This window comes from Nicotiana tabacum, chromosome 13 (genome assembly GCF_000715075.1).
Source record: "Nicotiana tabacum cultivar K326 chromosome 13, ASM71507v2, whole genome shotgun sequence".
NCBI classification, from domain to species: domain Eukaryota; kingdom Viridiplantae; phylum Streptophyta; class Magnoliopsida; order Solanales; family Solanaceae; genus Nicotiana; species Nicotiana tabacum.
Genome location: NC_134092.1, coordinates 30,267,968 through 30,283,438, shown reverse-complemented (window position 1 = coordinate 30,283,438; position 15,471 = coordinate 30,267,968). Strand labels below are relative to the sequence as shown.

The 15,471-nt window shown below is 34.5% G+C and overlaps 2 protein-coding genes across 2 annotated transcripts; one reads left to right on the top strand and one right to left on the bottom strand.

Annotated features, from left to right (window-relative positions):
* Window positions 1-4,072: 4,072 nt before the first annotated feature.
* Window positions 4,073-7,005, top strand: LOC107808082 (uncharacterized). Its single transcript, XM_016632563.2, has 3 exons — window positions 4,073-4,380; window positions 4,456-4,599; window positions 6,620-7,005. Exons 1-3 carry the CDS (start codon window positions 4,198-4,200, stop codon window positions 6,761-6,763), a joined length of 471 nt encoding a protein of 156 aa, XP_016488049.1. The 5' UTR covers window positions 4,073-4,197; the 3' UTR covers window positions 6,764-7,005.
* A 391-nt stretch (window positions 7,006-7,396) lies between these two features.
* LOC107823138 (calcium-dependent protein kinase SK5) lies at window positions 7,397-15,180 on the bottom strand. Its single transcript, XM_075227878.1, has 7 exons — window positions 14,479-15,180; window positions 12,804-12,947; window positions 12,544-12,696; window positions 12,317-12,432; window positions 9,949-10,116; window positions 9,581-9,805; window positions 7,397-7,760 (listed from the first exon to the last, which is right to left on the bottom strand). The coding sequence occupies exons 1-7, from the start codon at window positions 15,023-15,025 to the stop codon at window positions 7,623-7,625; spliced, it is 1,491 nt and encodes a 496-aa protein (XP_075083979.1). The 5' UTR covers window positions 15,026-15,180; the 3' UTR covers window positions 7,397-7,622.
* Window positions 15,181-15,471: the final 291 nt, after the last annotated feature.

Below are 15,471 nucleotides of genomic sequence, written 5' to 3'. Positions count from 1 at the left end.
TCACATACATGATTTAATTAGGACAGTTGTTTAGGATTTGGCACGTCGATCGTGTTATTTATCTCATGCATATATAACATCTCACGCGCGCACACAAAGAAGAATGTTTTGTTTAGCTAGAAACATATAACGTCCAATTGATTGATCAAAATTCTTTTGAAATGTAGTCAGGAATTTGGTGACAAATTAATGTTCTCAGGTGCATTTTGAAGTTGGTGGAAAAGGAATAGGAAGATAAATATATATATAGAACAAGAAATAAATAGTACTAGTTAGTTGATTTTCTCTGTTTTGCTGTTTGCCTTGGAAAGAAATTAAAGTGAGGGAACCTTTTCTTTGTTGTTCGGCTTATCAAATGAAAAATTGAAGATGTTTTAACTTTTACTTAACATCTCCTCCCTCGTGTTTTGCATATTTGAGCTTTGAGCTTGTGGATGGTAGCTATGGAGTCCCTTATGTTTGTCTTTAGCCGTGCTGAATGCATAGCGTTAATAGACGTTACTGGTTAATTCAACTTTGTCATTCTTATTGAACCCTGATGAAAATCATAAATTTTGTTATTTCTTCATTTTTATTCAAAATTGATTGGTCAGTCTAAGACCTCCAAAAATGTACTATCTTTAATCTTGAGTGTTTGTGTTTCGTTCCAAAATCTTACATTTTAGATGTTTTGGAGGAAAGAAAGGTGATTATCAGGGGCGGATTTACTGCCCAATTTATGGTGTAGATGAACTCATGGTCTTTCCTCCAAACTAGGTATTTTACATACATATTTTCTAAAATTAATCTAATATTATTTATTGGGCGCGTTATGCTGCAAAAAGATTGAATGGTGTACTTGGTTGAAGGTTGAGTTATTTATCATGAATGAAGAATTCCTTTTGTCTACAAATAGTGGCTTCTTCTTAGCTTGTTGATGTTCTGCAGGAAGCTTCAGTTTTTGAGATGGTTTTGGGCTCTTAATTACCATTTCTTGCAAAGATTAATTTCCTCTTCCAACCATCTACATATAGGCGTGTGAATTTGTTTGACATTGAAACTTCAGTTATTTAAGTAGTAGCTTCATCCTATAGTTGCTTTGAATAACTCATAGTATAGAAAACTTATTTGGACACTTAATCACACCACTTGTTTCCAAGAAGTTGGAATCTGTTGGAGGAAATTGATTTTAATCCAGCTGATGTTAGTCAGAATTTGATGCCTAAATCTGCTGAAGAGTATGCTAAAGCTTGCATACAGAATACTTGTAACGTAAGTTCAGTAACCGGACTCAAGAAGCGGGCATGGATGTAAAGATTGATGCTCAAGTCATCTCCACGAGGAGTATTTTCAGGTATCTTGGGTCTATGATCCAAGGCGACGGAGAGATTGATAATGAAGTCTCACGTCGTATTGGTGCGGGGTGGATGAAATGGAGGCTCGTATTCGGTATTTTGTGTGATAAGAATGTGCCACTGAGACTTAAGGGTAAGTTCTACAGAGTGGTGGTTAGACCTGCTATGTTGTATGGCTGAGTATTGGCCAGTCAACAACTCCCATGTTCAGAAGATGAAAATAGCAAAAATGAGGATGTTGAGATAGATGTGTGGACATACCAGGAGAGATAAGATTAGGAATGAAATTATTCGGGACGAAGTGGGAGTGGCCCCCGTAGAGGACAAAATACGGGAGTTGAGGCTGAGATTGTTCGGGCACGTGAAGAGGAGAAGTACAAATGCTCATGTTAGGAGGTGTGAGAGGTTGGCCATGGCGGGCCTGAGAAGAGGTAGAGGTAGGCCAAAGAAGTATTGGGGAGAGGTGATTAGGCAGGACATGGCGCTGCTTCAGTTCACTGAGGATATGACTCAGGATAGGAGGGTGTGGAGGTTGAGAATTAGGGTAGACGACTAGTAGATAGTCGAGAGTTCCTATTTATTACCAGTAGTATTAGTAGCGCTCTTGTATTTTCATATTCTTTGATCTCTATTATTTGCATGTTGTTTTGTTCGATTCGTGTGTCTTATTTCCCTGCTATTACTATTTGATGCTACTTTTTCTTTTTCGGCTTCTCTTTTCCCCTTTTTTCCTTATAGTCTTTCGTCTTCCGCTTCTTCCTCTTTCTTCTTCCTCTTTCTTCTTCTTCCCTTTTTCATCTTTTTTTGAGTCGATGATCTATTGAAAATAGCATCTCTATCTCACCGAGTAGGGATAAGGTCTGTGTATACACTACCCTCCTCATACCCTACTTGTAGGATTACAATTGGTATGTTGTTGTTATCAGTTGAGCAAAACAAGAATAAAATTTAAGCATTGTACTACAATTGTTTTTTTTAATTAATCATCCAGTATCCGAAATTTGCTAGTACTTGATTAACTTGAGCACCACCTAAAATCTAGTTAAAGGTAAAATTTAACTAGATTTTATGATAAATTCTAATATATATCTATATTATAGATTTTTACAAACAAATTATAATGCTAAGAGTGTTTTTGATATTTTAAGCTAAAATACACAATCTTTAATATTCTTATTAGATTATATCATTTCGAAATTCTTATGTAGTAATTTTAATAGAAAATTAAATTTTCATATTAAATACAAACGAGAAGGAGAATTTAATTTAATTTCTTATTAAAAATAATACAAAAATAATTATTTTTATAATTATTAGTACATTTATGACATATAATTAAAAAACTTCTTTGTTTAACCTTTGAACTAATTCAACACCATCCATTTAGAAAAATAATACAATAATATTTGTATTATAGATAAACACTAAATGAAAACAAAGTAAAATATTATAGAACGAAAACTAATGTATAAAGAGGAGAATAGATATAATGTGATTCTATCCCCACTTTAAATTTATTTGATAATATTAAGTGAATAAATAATACTCAAAAATATTATTGAATAATTTAAATAATGAAATAATTATGAGAAAGTCATACAGGATAAAGTCAGGTTAAATTTCAAGAGTATAAAAAGTATATTCAGTGTATTATATTAAACTGGTAATTTACTAAAAATTCATATGATAATTTTGATAATATTAAGTAATGGATAATACAATTAAATAAGCAAGGAAGAAAAGAAAAATATAAATTTGTGAAAAAATATAAAAATATAAGACTTATAATTAGAAGTATGATGAGAAAAGTAGTACATATACACATAGCTAAAATCATAATAAACAAAGAGTCATAAAGGAAGAATACTAAAAACCAAATTCAAGTGATTGTGTGAAAATGTATATACTAATTAAAATTCTCTTGTAAGAAATTTTAATTAATAAATGGAACTCATAAATCCATCATGAAAATACAAAAATATAAAGATACTATTAGGATATTTATACATAAGATAAGTATATATATATATATATATATATATAGATAGATAGATAGATAGATAGATAGATAGATAGATATTTTGCAAAAATAATAAAAGGATTATCTATTTTATACTTTTGATGAATTTCAAAATTATAATTTAGTATAGTAGAAAATAATGTACGAAAAGAGGGGGATAAAGATAATTTTAGGATATTTATACTTTGAATTAATTAAAAAAAATTAAAGATAAATAAATAACACTCAAAATATTATTGATAAATTTAGACAATTGAAGAATTTTGAACGGTATAACATAAGTTTAAAAAAATACAAATATTCTCAGAATAAGAAAACTTATATCTATGCGATATTAGAATTATCAAAATATTAAGCCAATTGACAAGTTAATAAAAAGTTAAAATAGTAAATGGATAGTATTAAGTACTTACTAATTTAATAAAGAATAAAAAAGGAACAAATAATTTATTTGATTATTATATGATTTGTTTTTGCACATCGTATTAAAAGTTTAAATAACAACTAATAATATTAAAATAATATAATATATCAGATTATAATTTTATAAAATTAATATTTTGCCAAATTATCGGGTTCCAACATTAGTTTGAAGAAGAAAAAAGAAAAAGTAAGATAATTGTATAACTAGGCCTACTTTTAGAGAACTCGTGAAGAAATGTATTAAGACACGTTTGCTTATTTGTGGAATTGACATTGACGTAACAAAACCCATTATATAAACGAGGCTTAGATTCACTTCAATTGGATCCCTTTGATTATTTCATAGTAGTAGAACTTTTAGGAAATTGAATTCAATTGGATCGATCTGCTGAAGAGGAGCAGTAGCAGAAGGGGAAAAAAATGAAACAAATGGATATAGAGTCAGTGAAGAAATTCTTGGAGAAAGAAGGTGGGAACTATGAATCCACAGTAGATTCCATGCCTTCAAGATTCCTTGAAGCTTTTGTCTCACATGGCATAAAAGTTGACCTCGTTGAACCAGGCCGTATTCTCTACTCTTTCCAAGTCCCATCTCGTCTAGTGGTAATTCATCTTTTGTTTTGTATTACCAACCATTTCTTTTGTTGTTGTTGTTGTTTAATTAATTGGGATTGCCAGAATGCGGGTAATTTTCTACATGGTGGAGCTACGGCGGCTCTGGTGGATATTTTTGGTTCGGCTGTTATTCATACAGTAGGTGCACCCTTTACTGGTGTCTCCGTTGAGATCAACGTTTCCTACTTGGATGCTGCTTTTGTTGGGGTAAGTTGTCCTCTTTCTTGTTTTTCAGATTGAAATTTGGTAGATTTTTTGTAGAAATACTGAATTATTGAGTACTGGAATGAGGATTTATCTAGCAGACCCCCAGCTAGTTTGGGATTGCATATTTGTGGTTATAGTAAAATTGGGTTGTGAATTTGGCTCTCTTTTTTTCTTTTCTAAATGACGGTGGTGTCTAGGCCGGCTACTACCCATCAACATAGGTATCGGGTAACTCTGCCCACCAAAGCTTAGGCAGATGAGAAGAAATTACCTAGTGCCTCCATTGGGATCATAGTTCTCTTCCCACTTCATTGATCCCTAGCTCACACCTGGGTACAGCTCTTTTATTCCTTTTGTTCATGTTTTTGTGGTACATTTATTGATTTGCTTTGCGATTAGGTTCGATGTTATACTTCATCTTTACCTTAGAAATGTACTTGGATGTTGGAAGTTATTAGCTTTTCGCATAATAATAGGTCTTCCTAAACGCTCCCCCGGTCAAGCATTCCGCTCGTATGCTGTGAGGAATTTAGTAGAGTGGAAAGAGAAGAAAAGCTAACTACTAAATGAGAGAGCTTTACAGGAAAATGAGTAGGATTTCGCACCAAATAAGAGGCTCTCAAGAAATCATAAGAAGGATAAACTTTTAGACAGCATTATAGTGTTGATATGATGGATTTATGGCCCTTATTTCATGGTGGAGGTCTTTGGTAAGCCATGCAGTTTTATTTGCATAGCTTCTTGAACATTCATTAAGTATAGTTAGCAGAATGTTACATCGCTATGAGGGGGAACCTAGTTAACCTGAATTCTGTATGAAGGCCAGTTTAGAGGACACTTTTAAGAAGTGTTCTGGTTTTAGCAATGCCACAAACTTTATTTCATAAATTCTACTCTGGGAAGTCAGAGGAACATAGGCCTTCTTAAGTATGCAGGTAATCATGGAAATGCCTCTAGCAATGCAATATTGGGATACACGTACATGGTTTTACTTCTACAGGATAAACATGAACAGCCTTGATTCTGGAATTTAAGATCCAACGAAGAAAAAAAAAAGTTGGTGCAGTAGCATGGACTTTAGCAATAGTCAGTTTAACAATTCGACTGTTTTGATTTAGAAGCTTCAGCTTTAATCTTCTTGTAGAATGTTAATGCTATCTTCAAGTGAAGAACCTTATGGTGGTAAAGAATAAGGAATTAGAATAAAATGCCACTTTGTTCGCACTTAGACAATATAGATAAATCCTGTAATACCAGGCATTTAATTTACAATTTGAGGAAGTAATAGTCTAGCAGCTTAAAGCATATGTTGTAATTTAGTGCTATTAATTGCAACATAAATACATGTTAGAAAAACTTATCATTTGTTATGGGTAGTCAAAATACTTTGTGGAAATAGGAGGTACTTTGGTAATTGTAGCAGCAAAAAGTTGCACCAAGCAAAGGACTTTCACCAGCTAAAACTTTGTTTCTTGTAATTTTAAAGTTAAATCGTTCTCCCAACTGCATCTAGCAAGAAAGATAGCGGAAACAGAAGAGCAGTTTTGCGCCTAGTTTAGCATGCAGATATCTACACCTGCATCTTTAGACTTTCTTGTTACCAAATGTTATCACCTTCTTCAGTCATGTATCAGCTCAGTGTTTCTCAAATCTTGAAGCGTGCACCGTGTCCAACATGAGATTCTACTGTTATCTAATTTGTTTCCTCTTTTTATTGGCAAAAATTTAACTAGAAGTGAAGCGTATTAATGTGCTTGCTGATTCTCATCCTTGTATTTTTTTTCTTTTAAATGTTGATTGGTTAAAGACCTGCTAATTTTTGTTTGTTTTACTTGCTAAAAATTCTAATATAACTTGTTATAGCCAAATTTAGTAGTAGTTGTTGATATGTTTTTTCACATATATTATTCCGTTCCATTTTAAGAGCTGTACTTTCTGTATCGTGTGAGTCAATATTGGCTAATTGAAAAATGCAATATCCTTGTCCTCATTCAACTGTTGTCTTATCTTGCATAATCAGGAGGAAATCGAAGTTGAAGCCAAAGTATTACGTGTTGGGAAGACAATTGGTGTTGTCAGTGTTGAGTTGAGGAAGAAAGAGACGGGGAAGATAGTTGCACGAGGTCGTCATACCAAGTATTTGGCTGTCAATAGTAAGCTTTGAGCTACTACATATACATTTGCTGGGAATCCTGTTGGCTGAGACCAACGAAATCCTTTCCGAGGAAATTTTACCATATAACAAGTATTTTTAGCATGTACAATATTACTCAACTGAACAATTAAGTACAGGCTTACGTACGTGCATGCTCATTTTATGTAGTTAATTACAAATCAACAATGTCTCCTGTACTGCAATATGATATTCTCCTCTCCTTCATAATAAGAGCGTGTTCTTGCACTAAAGTCAGTTGATGCGCCATAAAAAGTGCAAATGGTTGATACATTCAGATGCTAACACAGATTATATACTGCAACATACATGGTGATGGATAAGATGGTTGATACTTGATACTGTTCTCTTTTCTCAGGGATGAATTTCGTTAAAAGTACTATAGTCGAATGGGGTAACCCGGTGCACAAAGCATCACTTTACCCTCAACCTACCTGATGCAAGCATAAGTGGCTGATTCCCATAGCTCGAACCCGTGACCTATAATCACACAGAGACAAATTTATCATTGCTCCAAGAATCCTTGTCCAGTACTATAATCGAATAGGTTCACAGTTTTCCGGATAGCCGCCCAATTAAACTTTGCATAATCGAAAAATTAGAAACAGAACAAAGGCTAAGATGTGGAAGAAAATTGCTCTTTGTTACTGGTGTCAAAGTCTAAAGTTCTAACCTTGGGGACAAATAATGGTAAAAAAACACCAGCCATCAATAAAAGCAGGGGAAGGGATCAAGTTTAATACAAGGAAACCTAACACTTGTAGTAGTAACTAAATGTCTATAGTTGGACCTTCATGTCAACAAGAAATTAGAAAGATCACTCGGAACTCTGTTCGGATTAATTGGTGGTTCATAAGATTTCTTCACTCTGTACGAGTCCTAGTGCTTCTCCTAAATTCAAATTGTTTCTTATGGTCCTCCTTCCAACGGCTCCACCTGTGCCTTTCCTCATCATTGCAGAAAATTCCTTATAGTCTATCTGTCCATCCTGCAAATTGAAAGTTCTTTTTTAGTGCGGAAAACACAAGAACGGACATTAAGAATCAACATTAGTGCACTAGAGTCAACAGAAAAACAAAGCACAAGTTGCACACAAATGGAATTAGTATCGGGAAGTTGATAAGTGAACTGAAGTCAGTGTGCTGACAGGAACTCGAACAAATAACTAAACCTTCACAAGAGAGTGAGAAAATTACAGCTCTATTTAGCTGCACAACATTAACCAACTTAAAAAGCAATTGCCCAGATTGATACAAGCAGATTCTTATGTTACTATACACAGTTTAAATCAGTAAACTCGTCTTCATCACTGGTAAATGCAGTACGAAATGAGATTCGCTGAATGGTTTCTTTCAAAATCATAGAATAGCTCAGAGCAGAAATAAAACATCAGCATATTTCACGATTTACAGCCTTCAATTATATGATGCATCTAGTAGAATGGGGGCTGGGGAGATCGGGGTAGAGGAACAGTCACTGCCATTCACAACTCAGAAGGCATGCATGGAGATTCTGTCTGTCTGAGGTTCGAGAATTAAGAGCTGCTATAATGTTTTTGGCTTAAAGTGTGCTTGATATTTTGTGCATATCTGGAGAGCTAGAGCTCAGTAAGCAAATAACAGGAAATTCTAATCTAAATGGAAGCTAGTTGACAGTGTTTGATTAGATAAGTTAATCCTTCCTAAGATGCTAGGGGTCGTCTATTGAAATGCTTGTACATGGAAGTTAAGGTAATTGTCATGAAATCCTTCGTAAGCACTGCCTAACATGATGAAGACGGAACAGGAGTAGGTCATGAATGGGATTTTAGTTCTTATGTTTGAACAGATGGCTTTTTGAGAGAAACAATATGGCAGTCAAAGGAAAAAACTTCTACTTCCTTTTTGCGGTGGGAGGGTGTCTGTAATAGTACTTGGCATCACTTACTTTTGTCCATTGACAATCTTTTTCAGCATATTTTGCACAAATTATGTTCCTTCTTTTAGTTAGCTAAAAAGTGAGAAAAAGGAAAAAGCAACTCCTCAAGTAGACTAACTTATGACGGGAACAATTGAGCGTACAACTAAAAACTTAAGGCAATTAATGAAGTGAATCAAGACCTTTATAAACTCATACGGATGTCCATGTTTGGCCACTATGTAACTCAACACCCATCCGAGTGCATCGGAGGTTCTCACGCAGACTTCATTGTGTATTTATGGGTATCCAAATGAGCTTGCTAAAGTTGGCTCTAATATCACACGAAAGATTATGAGTAGGGGTGACAAAATGGTTAAAAGAAAACAGTTAACCACCCATATTATCCATCAAATAATGGGTTGGATACTAAACTTTTTAAAAACAGATAAGAACCATATTATCCATTTAGAAAATGGATAACCAATAGATAACCCATGGATAACTAATGGGTTTAACTTTTACATTTGTAAAACCTCAAATTGGGGGTTCCTCAAGTTTGGGAGACTAGGAATTCTCCCAAAAATGATCATATTCATGAAGCCATGGATAATATGGGTAACTATATTATCCGCCGGTTAACCCGTTTTTTATCTATTAAATATGGGTCGGGTCGGATAATTTATCCGTTTTTTCATTACCCGTTTGACCCATCCCATATCCGACTCGACCTGCCCGTTTGCCACCTCTAATTATGAGCATCCAACCCTTAAGGCAATGGGTAGAGCGGCGCACGATCCTTATAAACCCCTTTGGATGTCATTTAATACGTTAGTGGACATTATGTAACTCAATTCACCTTTACTCCATACATATGTGCATGACATAAAAACAAAAGAGAACAGAACTTACATTATCTTGATCAATATCTTTAATAATTTCATCAAGATTGAGCTCGCTAAGACCAAATTCTTTGCAGGCTTGCTGAAGTTCTTCGATAGTTATGTATCCACTACCATCTTTGTCAAAATAAGAGAAGGCTGATAACAGATTCTCTTCCCTTTCCAATTTGTTCAAATGAACAGTAGCAGCAATAAATTCCCCATAGTCTATTGTTCCATTGTTGTCAATGTCTGCCTGTCAGATAAAATAAGGTTGGATCCATGTAGTCAATTGAGCGGAAAAATTATACTACATAAGAGCATAAACACGAGTGTGTGGTTAGGGGACTAGGTGGGCATATCTCGAAGACAAAAAAACATGGTGAGGAGAATTCTTACCGCATCCATAAGATCCTTGATCTCAGACTCCATCAGTTCAGAACCTACTCGCCTCAAACCCTCTTTTAATTCCTCGAAGGTTATTGTTCCACTATTGTCTGTGTCTAACATTTTGAATAGCTCCTTGAGACCACCGATTTCTTCTTCTGAAAGCCTCTCGGCAATCACCTACAAATAACAAGAGAATGAGCAAAGCAAGAATCAAAGATATAACATAATAAAACATTGAATAATAATTGATAGAGACTGGACTTGTCAATGTAAATATCATATAGATAGCAGAGAGAAGCACCGCAATTTTAGTTATAACTTATAACTTCCATCTTGAAAGAAAAACCTCCATTCAACAACGATGTCAGCAAAAATTAGGACACTCATTGAGTTCAAATTATCCTGGTTATTTCGTAACAGATTTTCACTTCAAATGTCATCAGCAACACATTATTAACTGAAAGGGGAATAGGATACTTTCAGCAGGATTTATGAGAAAAACCTATAATTTCTACGCACATTTCTCTTTCTCAAGAAAAAATAGCCTTTTGCCAGGATTTCGAGTACAAATCACCACAAGCAGGACTTAGATCCCAGTGGAAGAAAAATATAACTAAGTAGTGTGATGTCAGCATCTGTTAAAAATTCAGTTACTTCTGGTAAAAACTGCAAGAGGATCATCCGTTCGCTCCATTCACTTTTTAGCTTTTCTCATTCCATAAATGTTCCCTCACGGAAGCATGCTTCAGGAAATAAGAAAATAAGAAAAACAGGAAAAGCATTTATCGGGGGGAAAAGGAGATTGAACAACCACAAAATTCAACTGCACTAAGGAATGGGCCACTATATTGGTAATGGAATTTTTATCTTGCAATTTTTCTGGAACAGAAATTACAAAGACAGAATATGGATAAGACAATGCAGGAGACCTGATTACTTGAACCTATGCTCACAGGTACTCATTTTGACATGACATTAGTTTGACTATATATAATCAATAATTGCACAAAAAATCAACTGTCGGAAAAGAACAACTTATGGCATACATATTGGTATCATGAAAAACTGCCAAAATATTTGCCACTTTTAGACAGCACTGTATTTAAAATGCTATCCTAATTAACCATTCTGGAAAAACTACATATAGAGCAACATATCCCTCCATAATCATCAGCCATCGGAACTGTCAATTCTGCAGTTCCAAGGGACATCAGCATTAAATTTTTAGTCACTTTGGGCTTGATATTGCGGCATGATACAGAATCTTATTCAAAGAGAATTCACATTCTAAAATGATGTTTGTTTACCAATCCAAAAAAAGAAAAGAGGAGAATTCACATTCTAAAATTTGGTGGCAATCATCTAACTCTTTAAAAGCTACAACATTTAAACGAATGAGCTGGTTCATTCCAAACATTAACATATAAGGAGGCAGCTTCATTGTCTCAATCCTTCATGCTTTTAACTTTTAGATAAAGGAAAGGGAACAATTTAAACTCTCGCATAACTGCGATATGTCAATGAAATACACTTGTTAACAATTTCAAGGTTCTTTATTAAATGGTTTTTCTGCAATTTAGTATTTCAAGAAGCAGCAATAAAGGTGCTTGAGCCTTATCTTATATAAGATAGGGGCAAAAGTCCAGTCAAAGTCTTAAACATCGTTTCAATTTTTTAGATACCATTAAGTGCCTAGTTAAATGCTTTTTCAATTGATCAGAGTAGTAAGGCTGACAACCTCAAGAAATCTTTCCGGGCTTCTGTAGACTCAGTTACTTCAGTTTTAGGGCTTTACCTTACACCCAAACCACAAAAATAATAAAATAAAACAGCGACTTTTTATCAACTTTTGTGCATTTTGTATCATAGGTAAATCCTAGATAACATATAATCTTCCCTTCCAGTACTCCACATGGGAAATGTTCAAACTTGACTTGGCTCTCAGTTTCTTTGTTTGGGATTCATAGTTGTAGGTACCCTTGTTCTTATGAAAGGTTTGTTATAACATTATGTAGAAATGACGATAAACATGGATGTAAGAATCTTATGTGAGTATGATCTGCATTTACCGGTGCGAGGATGTGGCTTTCATACTCCACCCACCCCCCAACCCCGCCCGACAATTTTCCTTTCTTCTTCTATCCCTATTTCTACTCTTCTATACTACTTTCTGCATTTTTTTAAATATTTCAACTGCATCTACATCTGATTTCCGTTTCTTTACTACTGAAGTTCTTGGAATCCTCCCTCCTATCCCTCAAGTAATCTCTCTGCCCTTTCGAACTATAAAACCGTGTTGCAAAAGTTGTTTTCAAGCAAGGAGAGTTTTCACTATATAGACACATGTAAGCGGATTACAAACTTTTTAAGATCTTACACGTAAAGCCATTTTCTTTAGTTTGTTCATTGCTGAGAACTGCTTGAGGCGTGAAAGAACTGCAGAGTCAAGAGGTTTATCAGGAGCCACTGTGTCATCCACAATCCATGGATGGCCTGACAGTCACAGAAAACAGAAATGTAAGTCATTGTAAAAAGCACTTTGTTTCAACATTTTTTAAATATGCAACTTCTTAAGTCTCAATTTTCACAACTACAAGGACTTACACAAAACTTCATGGGCAGTTAACCTCCTCTTTGGATTCCTATCAAGAATTTTACGTATCAAATCCTTGGCACTATCTGAAATTCCAGGCCAAGGTTCAGATTCAAGATCTAGTTTGCCTCGCAGTATCTGACGAAATATTCCCATATCAGTTTCTGGAATCAGGAAAACAATAATAAGAATTATAAGATAATGTGAGCATGAAAGACGAACTTTAAAACAGACTATATTTCCTCCTAAACACCCATGGAGATTTCAATACCTGCCCAAAAAGGGGGAACACCACTAAGTAATATGTACAAGATAACTCCTGCACTCCATACATCTGATTCATGTCCATAGTGCTTGCATAAAACCTCTGGGGCAACATAATAAGGACTTCCAACAACATCTGAAAATGTTTCACCTAATCCCAATAACATCATCAAGGAACAAAACTGTTAGTATTAAAAGGTCAGAGCGGAAGTTAAGTAGAAGTGAAAAATCAGCAATTTTCAGTAGGACAAAATGCAACACATTTGAATACATTATATCAGTAAACGAAACCGGTAGCTAAGTGTTAGAGACCGTAAAGTAAAACAGAACCTCACTAGAAACAAATAGCAGTAGAAAGTAAATAAGTAAAGTCAACTGAAGCTTTTCCTTCAGTAAGACCTACATGAATAGCGTAATTGCATTCAAAAGGAAAATGCATGAGACATTTTGAATAGATACTCATATCGAAAACTAGTAGGACCAGTGAACAAATTGAAGTTCAAAACTACAAAAGTCATAATCAGATTTAGACATGGTTACCATTTCCATGTTCGAGAAGACTACATAAATAGATTATATCTGGCACCGACCATACTATATAGAATTTAATGAGAAGGCTAGTAATAAAGCAACAGAAAAAAAGAACCTTTATAATCCATTTTGGGCTTACACAATGTACTTCTTAGATTGCACATACACAAATAATGTTATAATGCAAACAATAGATCTCAGCATTTGCCCGGTTATAAAGCAAATCCTGCAGACTCAAAAGTTCAGAAGAAATGAAAAGGGGGATTACCGATTCAAAGTAGCAACTTAACACTTTACCAAATGTCCAAATACCTACTCTTCTGTCATTGTATTCCATATAAATTCAGTTTACTCTTTTCCTAAAGAAACAAGCTCGAGTCTTAAAAAGATATTAGTAATAAACTAAAATCTTATTGATCAAATTAAAATAGTAGTTCTCAAATGGTAATCTCTTTGTAACTGTCCACTTGCGGAGTCACTAGTGGCAATTGGTCGTCTCTCTACCCTAAGAAAAGAAGTATTTCTCTATCAAATGTGTTACCTGAAAGTAAAGAGACAAGGGAGAGAACCACAGTTTCTCAATCTTTTGCAATCATAAACCCATCATTTTACATCTTCTCAAGAATCATCATTGATCAAGGTACCATTTACCTTATAACTAATTCTTTTATTATGCTTGTGGAAATCACCAGGTTCTATGATCGTGGATAAAGCTTACTCCATATCGTTCACTGCTTACAATCTAGTAAACAAAACTCCTTAGACCAATACTTAAAAAAAAAGGATATGCTTTCCTCTCACCAATCTAGAGAACATCCCGCTGCACAGACAAACAGCGAAATGTAAAAACACCCTAAGCATCTTTCAATTAGAAAATCTAAAGGCAATCCAATTCTCATCCAGAATCCAGTCACCACATAGAAGCAAAATTCCTTCATTAATAAAAGGACAATAACAACAGCTACGCCTCAGTCCCAGACAAGTTGGGGTCAGCTACATGAATCCTCGCTAGGGGCGGAGCTAGAATTTAGTCTAAACCCTGTATTTGTATTAAGAAATCCACTAAATACTCATCTCATGTCATTATGATACAATATCGGAATGGAACTAAAATGTTAATAATAATATACAAATGGAAAGAAAAGGCAGACCTGGTTTGTAGAAAACAGAGAGGCCAAAATCAGTGGCCTTGAGAGCAGCATCCTCATCAGAACTGAGAAACAAGAAATTCTCAGGCTTGAGATCTCTATGCATAACACCTAATGAATGACAAGCCTCAACAACACCAACAATTGTTTTAATCAACTTAGCAGCTTCTCTTTCACTATAATGTCCTTTCTCAACAATCCTATCAAAAAGCTCTCCACCAGCACAAAGCTCCATAACTATATGCACATATAATGCATCTTCATAAGTACCCTTTATTCTTACCACATTTGGGTGTTCAGATAAATGATGCATTATTTGAATCTCTTTCCAAACATCCTCATAATCTTCTTTACAGATCAGTTTCTTTTTGGGTATTGTCTTACAAGCGTAAAGATTGCCACTTGATTTTTCTATACAAAGATGTGTAGTTCCAAATTGACCTTGGCCTAACTTTTTGCCTATTGTGTAAAGACTCTGAAGGCTTTGAGTCTTGTAAGGAAGAACCCAAACAGATGATTTCTTGGGCTCAGTTGCTGGTTTTGGTTCCATGTTAATGGAGATGTGGTCCTCTGTATCTTGGTGCAGAGAGTCTGAAGAAACTGGAAAAGAAAAGTTGGGGCTTCTTTTTCTTTTTTCTTTTTCCTCTTTGTTATTTTACTCTAAGATTTTACTTCTCTAGATTCGCTCCATTCTGTTTTACTGTGTGCCGCTGACGGTTTGTCTGAAAATATGGTACTATTTGTTTGGTAGTTTAGTGGATGCCAACGTTTACACTAATTTCTCCTTTTTCATTTATCTTCAGTCGGAAATTTTTCACTTTCTTTCCGAATTTGTGTTTGGTTATCAAATTTTCAATTTCACTCTAACATTAATTTCATAACTTTTCGAAAATTTAAAAAAAATTCAAAAAGTTATTTTTTAAAATTTTCACTTCAGATCACTTACAAAAATTCAAAAATAACCTAAAATTATATTCGTGTCCAAACACAACTCTA

Excerpts from the sequence above, each read along its gene's own strand:
- LOC107808082 (XM_016632563.2), top strand. The coding sequence starts at position 4,198 with ATGAAACAAATGGATATAGAGTCAGTGAAGAAATTCTTGGAGAAAGAA. Across the intron at positions 4,381-4,455 it reads AAGTCCCATCTCGTCTAGTG|AATGCGGGTAATTTTCTACA; the intron begins GTAATTCATCTT and ends TGGGATTGCCAG. Across the intron at positions 4,600-6,619 it reads TGGATGCTGCTTTTGTTGGG|GAGGAAATCGAAGTTGAAGC; the intron begins GTAAGTTGTCCT and ends TTGCATAATCAG.
- LOC107823138 (XM_075227878.1), bottom strand. The coding sequence starts at position 15,025 with ATGGAACCAAAACCAGCAACTGAGCCCAAGAAATCATCTGTTTGGGTT. Across the intron at positions 12,697-12,803 it reads TGTTCCCCCTTTTTGGGCAG|AAACTGATATGGGAATATTT; the intron begins GTATTGAAATCT and ends TCCTGATTCCAG. Across the intron at positions 12,433-12,543 it reads AACTGCCCATGAAGTTTTGT|GCCATCCATGGATTGTGGAT; the intron begins GTAAGTCCTTGT and ends TGTGACTGTCAG.